The 8,506-nt window shown below is 37.1% G+C and overlaps 1 protein-coding gene across 1 annotated transcript in view; it reads left to right on the top strand.

Annotated features, from left to right (window-relative positions):
• The window catches only part of LOC112455769, a 20,367-nt gene extending 15,654 nt beyond the window's left edge, over positions 1-4,713 (top strand). The window contains exon 4 of the mRNA XM_025017926.1: positions 3,098-4,713. Within this exon, the coding sequence (XP_024873694.1) occupies positions 3,098-3,243 (146 nt within the window). The 3' untranslated portion in view covers positions 3,244-4,713. The remainder of the gene's footprint in view (positions 1-3,097) is intronic.
• The last annotated feature ends 3,793 nt before the right edge of the window (positions 4,714-8,506 follow it).

Here is an 8,506-nt window from a genome sequence, read left to right as displayed (position 1 = left end):
AAAAGAAGGATTAATCCCGAAAAAATATATACAAATGATAAATTACTCACCTCGTAGTCGCTGCGCCGTTGCCCGATGCCTCCTAGGCCTCCTCCTCCTCTCAGATTCCGGTATTGCGATCACACGATAATTACGACCGCGCGGCGCGAACCCTAATCACGATAATCGCGCGATACTTTACACGGCACTCCCGACGCTAATCGCGCGCGACGCACACTTTTACTTGTTACATTCTGACGGCGAGAATAACGCGAGAGCGAGAAGAGAACAATAGCGCGGAACTACGATCCACTCGGCAGTCTCGGCTCGCGGCACCCGCGACGTCTCGCAAATCAACGTAATGGCGTACCCCAAACGGCAAAGCGAATTCGAAGATCACACGGCCAACTTCAGGCGCCACTAGCCGCGGCGACGATACACCTGCTGCGCCAAATTACACCGTACCGCCAAATTTTTCGCGCCTTGAACGATACGTAGCGCACGATCGCATTTCAGCTATTTCAGGACGATTACTTACTTCGCTTATGTATTATAATTATAACATAAGTGAATAAACTCGCGACTTCAAATCTGAAACGAATATCCGCGACGGTTGACGCCGACCGTGACGCTGCTTTGTCGGTTGCTCGCGTGACCGAATTCGAATGAATCTCGCGAGATACGCGGTGTAACGAAACTACCGATACATATGACGAGCTTACCGATACGTAGTTAATAAATATTAGATATAGGATTAATCAAAGTTACGTTTACTGATTAAATGCGTCGCGTCGTCGCTCGACTCTGAGACGTAGCTCCATTACGTAGCTGTGGCGATTCGTGAATGATCGATCGATAAGTTCGAAAGTGAAGTTGGCAACTTTAGGGTATCGCACGTCGCCCACGTCGCGAGTCAATTAATGGCGGATCGAAACGCGATCAATCGTCCAAAAAATATGCGAACGAAATTCACGAATTCACGGGCGATATGTTCTGAACGCACAAATCTTAACACGCGCATTAGTAATAAATAATCGATGTATCACGTATCACGGCTTTTCGTTATCTCGTCTCGATTCGTATATATCCCCGTGCTATCTCTTGATAGGCAAATTATATTCAAAATGACGTAAAATTCAACGTACGATGCGAAACGTATTCGACTCGAAACATCGTTACAGAAATAACTATCGCTATCGCCCGCAAGTATTACTACGAAACGACGATAATTTACGATTCCCGTCCGCCGTCGCCTCGGTACTTGCTCCAAATGAACGAATCGCGCAAATATCTTCGATACCAAGCCGTCGCGTCGGCTCTGGATACGCGTTAATCATGAGAGTTAAATGATCGCGCGATTGATATCCTTTAATAAGCATTTGTAGAGAATAATCGCGTTTGGAGCTTCGTCGTACCTACCGTGGTCGAGTTTCGAGGGATAACGCGACGTACGCGGGACGCCGCTACCCGCCTGCTCGAGTGTTGGAGCGCGAATGCCGCGCCGCGCCCGGCGCCGGAGGTTTTGGGTACGTATGGCGCGGCGCGGGGAGGGGCGGCGCGCCGTACGTCGCGGTGCGTAAACAACCGCGAAGACCGTTGAATACGAAATATTTGAAACTTCGCAAAATAACTGAACCGAGTATTTTTCTTTCTTTTCCCATACATTTTAAATTTCAACGTACGTGAATTATCGATCCCCATTTTACGCGTCCCTCATTATTTTGTAAACTCAACGCCTAAATTAACGGTTAACTTTCGACAAAGAATTTCCGTTAAAGAAAAAGGATTAAATAATTTACACGCGATAATTAAATTAGCTACCAGCAATTAATTTGTCAATAACAGTTGATTACTCTGTGTGTGATCGTTATATTTAAATATAAAACTCTCTTTAAATAATATATTATTCGTGATAAAGTTTTATTTATAATTCTGTGTGCTCTTTACGTAAAACGTAAAGAATCAGAATAAATATATATACAACATACATATACATGGTATGGAATACGTGGTAGATAAAATCAATATATGGTAGATAAAATCAATATATACGGTATATAAAATTATAAATGGAATTCAAGTGTAAATTTTGACGCAAATTATAAATCGGCCAAGGCAAGGGTAAAAAATTAATTAACGTAAAATTCAGTTAGGCAATAAAGCTCAATGTAATTTAAATTATAAAAATCGATAATAAATGATACGCAGATGTGCGCAATTATTTACCTGGACAAGCCAATTTTACGCGACACTACAATCAATAATTTCAATCATTTTATAACTCGGAAGCTTTCGCGATTTTGACATTTTCATATTAGGATTTTAAATCTAATTATTCTAAAATATATTATTAAAGTATAACGGTTGTGGGACATGTCGTAGTTATGTTGTGCTTTCTAAATCTTCCTAAATCGATCTTCCATGAATTTATTTCAAAATAAAACAGACGTATTTGCCTCGACAGGCGGAAAACTAGATTTTATAGCGGCAAATTATAAAGATAGCGGAAAAACGGAGAAGGCGGATTTTAAACGTAAAATTTCTGATTAAAAAGAACGCAGTTATAAAAAATATATATATATATCATATATATATCATATAATACTTTTATAAGGTTTGTATATTTTAACAATAACACAAAATTATATTTATAATCAAAACTTAAAAGACATGAAAGATTGACAGAAAACGCGATTTGCGCGAGTCTTATTTTTATGAACCGTTTCGAGCGGAAATTGGAAAATTAGAAATAATACATATAGGTTCTGAAAGAATAAAGTCAATAAAGCTTTTACAAATCGCTCTTTCATGCTGTCAATTAAGCCTGTCAATTAAGCTTGCAAGTCATTTATGTAAATATTGAGATACACGTGCACTTTTACGTCACTATGAAAATGTGTTATCGTTATAATTTTTGTCTTAAAACATTAACAATGTATTGGGATTCGTTTTTTAATAAATTTTACAAGGTTTTGCGATATATGGCATAATATATGTAAAAAAGTTTATCTAAAAGTTTTCCCGCTTCCTTCCCCCCTTCACGGGGGTGGAATGCCATTTGACATTTAAATGTAACATATGCATGCAGAAATGCGAGATAAATCTAGACTCGTTTCAGGAAAGGGCTACAGTGGCATAAACGAAGAGATCATCTGGATCAGCATAGGCATGGGGATCACCATAGCGATCTTGATCACCATAGCACTCTGCTATATCGCCCGTGAAAAGTGTCGCAAACGGCACGAAGGATACTACACGTCATGACGTATGTTTCCGCCGCCTTCGTGGGCGTCCTGGTCATTTAGCCCGACGACACCAGGAATCCTTTTCAGTCCAACCATGTCAAGGGGTAAACCACGGGCTTACTACATCACCGTCTGAATTCTCTCACGGCCTCACCACGGAAAAAGCTCCGAAAGCGCGAAAATTTTAAGCGGAATATGAATGAAGCTAAAAGAAAAATGCATGGTTTTCTCTACATTAGCGTACCGTAGTTACGTTGCGTACAAAAAACGGATTTTCTAATCAGGAAAATCCGCAGATTATGACATAAATCTCTGATTCTATTTTCTCTTTAAAATAAAGTCGCTTGAAAAAAAAAGATTGAAAAGATTAAAAGGCTTTTCTAATTGAAACTCGAGAACAGCTAGATCGGTTAAAATAAAAGTGTAGGAAGAGAAAATAATGTCGCGCGCGCATTGTTAAACCTTAAGGAGCGACGGGATACGGTTTATCTGTGGGAAATCGATTTCAAATTTCCTCGAATATAAAGTTTTATCATCAGTATGTACTCCCTTTGGAACGCACTTAGTATCTCGTTCGCGGAACGTGTTCACCCGATATCACGCGTTATGGAGCTATTGCCAGAGCACATTTCTTGAAGGAAAGAGAGAGAGCAATATTTGCACCATTACGCACACTGAAGGGAATAAAGATTCTCAAGAAAGGGAGGAACATTGCCTTAAAGGCTTAAAGGCTTAAAGCTCCTATCTAAAATGGGACAAGTAGTCAACACTGATTTATAGTGCGCAACGGTGACTATTCGAGGTACACTTTAACTAGCTCTCCGACGTTCAACAAATTGTGATTTCTTCTAAACGCACCCGAGCTTTGTATCTAGACAGTAGGGTGATGTGTGTGTGTGTGTGTGTACGTGCGAGAGTATAGTCAATGGACCATTATTCTCATTCGCGCCTGTACGTGTCCTCGAAAAAGCTTTCCGGTGTTAAAACGTTTCTAAAAGGCGACGCAACGGGATGCCAGCCTAACTAGTTAAAGTGCGCTGCACAGACAAAGTAAATGGCAATTAACTACTAGATGGAAAGGACCCGACGACTGGTTAAAGTATAGATGAAGTAAAATTAATGATACGATTTTTATTCCCGAGAAAGCGTTATCCTAATTTTTCCGAAATTCAAAGGTAAAAGAAATTGACTTTAATGTATCTTGATTCTGTGAAAAGATCTCGCATTTCCTAAATTTTCGAATTTAAATATCTGCCACCTGTAGACTAAACAAGAATAAAATCGAAAAAAATTACAAAAATATATCGCATAATCCTAATTTTGATAAGTATAATCTCATTAGAGCATTATCTCGGCTTCGTAAAATGCACTACTATTTGATTGCTCTTTAATTTTGCCTGTTTTGCCTCGAATATGAATTACATATTAATATTTTTCAAGACTCATGAATAATACATAATAATTTACGAATATTACTTTCGTGTAAAGTATATATAATAATTGGTACAACAGATTTCATATATAATTAAAATTAAATTATTTTGCGTTATATTTAATTGCAAATGTATGCTTTTTTCATAAGATTCATTAATGTTTTTAAAAGATTTTAATCCGTATACAAATTATTCACCCATCAAGTAACAGAAGAAAGAAGCCATTAAAAGATTAATATGTTTTTCACACGTCTTTTCGACGCCTTTCAGAATTGTCCGAGTATTCTCATCACGAATAATATCGCCCGGAATCGTTTTCATCCGCTTTATACTCGGACAAATGGAAGTATCTCATCAAAGTGTTCCCAAGCAGAAAATTCTTACTCCAAATGAAAGTGCGGTGATTTACGACTATTACGAGAGCGTTTTCACGTTGTCACGCGATTAGATCCTTTATCGTGCCGTAAATTAGAAGCTGGAGCATCAGATCTTATTAACGATTATCAGATCTTATAACCGATCATTAAAGGAACGGCTTTATGTTTCCCGCTTGATCACGTACGTGGTTCTATAAATACAATTCTGCCTTATTGGCAAGCGATCGATTGAGTCTTGCGCTGAATAATTCTCCCACGTCGTTTCCCGTAATTAACTTTATCTAAAACTTCGAAATCCATTTATATCGCAACGTGTGTTGCCACGGGTTGCGATAAACTTTCAATCCCGCGTTGTTTCCCCGCTTCCTTTCCGGCGACTAGAGAAAATCGCTTAACTTTCTTCTGAAATTGTTCGCTTACACGCCTTCCTGCTTCGGTCGATACTTCGATAGCACTTCGTACTATTGGGCAGCCTCTTGCAGTTGACGGTAGTCCCAGGCGCCATGCAATTTCCGTCAAAGGAACGTTTCTACGAAAACGTACATTCCGGCCTTTTCGCAACGCGTGTAATCTCTGAAAAATTTTAATTACATTATTAAAAGTTTTAATTACGCTTCGTACAACTTTTTCTTCGAGCTCGATCGGAACAATGTTTATTATTTAAAAGAAATATTATAAACTGTTAAAGAGATATTTTATCAGAAAGAGCTAATTATCTAATTAACACAAATAAATTGCGATTTAAAAACGACATTTTTTAAATGTGATTTAAGCTTAATATATTGAAGTTTACTAGTCTTGCCAGAAATTCTGAATGCAGACAGCTTCTCGTTCTTCGAACGATATTGGAAGACGAATTTTCACCAAAATATTTCCGTGCAAATGGCATTATTCAATCTCACGACACGATAAATTGAATAATCGCGAAGTGTGTTTGCCGTAAGAAAATATTTATAGTTAAGACGAGCGCCAAGAGTCGAAAGCAACTTCGAGCATACGTAGTTTATCTCAGGCGTTTTCTTGCGAGCGCCGTAATACGTCCAAACGACTTTTCCCTATCGCGTAGATCATACTCTCATTAGATAACTTCGACTTCATCTGTGCATCTATGTAATTAATAGGGTACTTAGCTACATAGTCCCGAGGCTACGATTAATTCCGTATAACGTAAGAATCTTGACCAAATTCTAGAATATACTTCTCTTTTACACTCGGCGCTCAATATCTGAAGAGATATCGACTTTTAGAGGAACTATTATAAAGCAACGGGTATTTGTTGTTAGAACGGATTTTTTCCGAAGCGTGTTCTCCGCGAAATAGAAGTCAGGAAGTTTTGCGCAACAAAGTACATCCTGTTGAAAATTAAGAGCAAATAATGGTCTTCTAAAGATCGATTGCAAACTTGTTATAGACGTCCCTATGCGCGTAAAAGGTGTGTGTGAATGTATTAAATAAATATCACAATTTAAAAAATATTTCGTATATAGCCAACAGTCTTGGCCACGACTGGCAAAACAGTTTATGTTAGAAAATTATATATGTGTTGTGATGTGACTAAAAGAAATGTGTAGATATCGTACAAGAAAAATTTTTGGTAAACGCGAAACGGCCAATTATCAAAAGATAATAAAAATAGAAGATGCTTAAACGTGTAATAATAATATCTATGCGTCATCTGTAAAAATATACGACGGTCATCGCACGGTTTACCCACTTTATCCTCGGATATAAAAAAAGAATGTTATTAATAGCATCGTTTTTCTCGTCGGTTACAGCTGATACATAAATAATGTCGGTAAAATTAATATATAAATTCTGTTCGTACTACCAATTATTGTTGCGAGGTTGCACTGTTGATTATATTGCAATCTAATATAAACTAGAAACTTACAGACTCGTTATTTATTTTTACAGCAAGATTTAAGTATTTACATATTTACTTCGATAAATGAAAATGCATCCATAGCCATTGTGTAAAGTCCGCGCTGCTGTGAATAACAAATCTCTATTTCGCGTTTAATCAATCGAGACAATGAGAAAAATCCAATTGTCATTGACGAAATCATTAATTCAAGCGATCTGTCTTGATGACCGGTGACCTCGCAGATAAAGATGAATGTTCCTCCGCGCGTGCGATCCACCGTCTTGTGGACTTTAGACATGTACATGTATGTTTGTATTTTATAATTGTCGAGAGAACTCGTTCCGCATTAATGGCCGGCGCGCAGCATATTATATAGGCATGTATGTATATGTACACGTATGTATATTATAGATTTTAATGTAGTGTGTATTTAAAACGCGCGCAGCACCACGCACACCACGACCGTATACACTTTATAGTTTGTATATATCTACTTGAAAGTAGAAAAAGAGTGGCATTCCATCTTACGTCTACTGCAAATGACCAACTTGATAGATCGATGTATTAATGACTTCATTTGTATTGAATAAACTATTATATCATACTCAACTTCGTTGTGTTTTCTTACTTTGTACGCTTTATTAATTAATTGGATTGGATTGGATATTTCGAAGGAGTCTTAAAAGATGCTCATAATTTCTATGCACAGAAACTGCGAGTTGAACTACTAAAGACTCACTGTAACATATGTGACAGTCGGGAATAAGGGAAAATTACTCAAAAATGCATTAATGCATTAATTTTTTAGGAATTTAAATAAAAAAATAAATAAATGAAAGTTATGGCTCATATCTGGGAAATGGAATAAGTAATAATGAAAGAGATGTATTGCAATGACGTTTAAAATCAGTGATATACATCTTTGTACATTTATTTTGCAAATTATTTTCAAATAATGATAATTGCTAATAATCATATCAATAATAATTGTATCTTTGATGCCATAACACCAAACAATTGACCATGCCTACTTAAGTAATGTACAGCGCTTAATAATTAATACAAATTAGTACCAACTCTCTCATACACTTAGCTATCGCAGGAACTCTCGTGGCGAATGAAAAAAAAGGTGAGCTGCCTCTGATCATTAGCTCTCATTAGCGCTCATCGTTTCGTGCCCTCGCTCGGTTACTACTGATATTAGCTCCCGCTATTTTCATTTTCATAAAACAAAACAGAAGAAAAACATTAAGCTTTGTGTCTGGGGCTCGATTCTTCGAATTTATTCGCAAGAGAACCGTATGCGAAAATTCTTCTCTCAACAGAAACGTTACAAATTTATTGATTAAAAGCTATGCGACAGCCATCGACTTGCAATTTTTCTGTAAGATCAACATTTGCGCATACACTGTTGGAAAATTTGTGTTAAATATAACATAAATCGCATGTCCTAAACAGTCCACTCAAATTTTTGTGTTAATTTAACATAATATGGATGTGTTAAATAGTAACACCGATACTATGCTAAAATATTTCAAGTTTAATTAACATAGCAGGCATATGTTAAATCTACACATGTATGTGTTGATTATTTTACACAAAAATGTC

Source organism: Temnothorax curvispinosus, unplaced genomic scaffold, assembly GCF_003070985.1.
Source record: "Temnothorax curvispinosus isolate PA1 unplaced genomic scaffold, ASM307098v1 QBEX01006326.1, whole genome shotgun sequence".
NCBI classification, from domain to species: domain Eukaryota; kingdom Metazoa; phylum Arthropoda; class Insecta; order Hymenoptera; family Formicidae; genus Temnothorax; species Temnothorax curvispinosus.
Note: the sequence above shows the minus strand (reverse complement) of the source record. Positions and strands in the feature narration are given on the sequence as shown.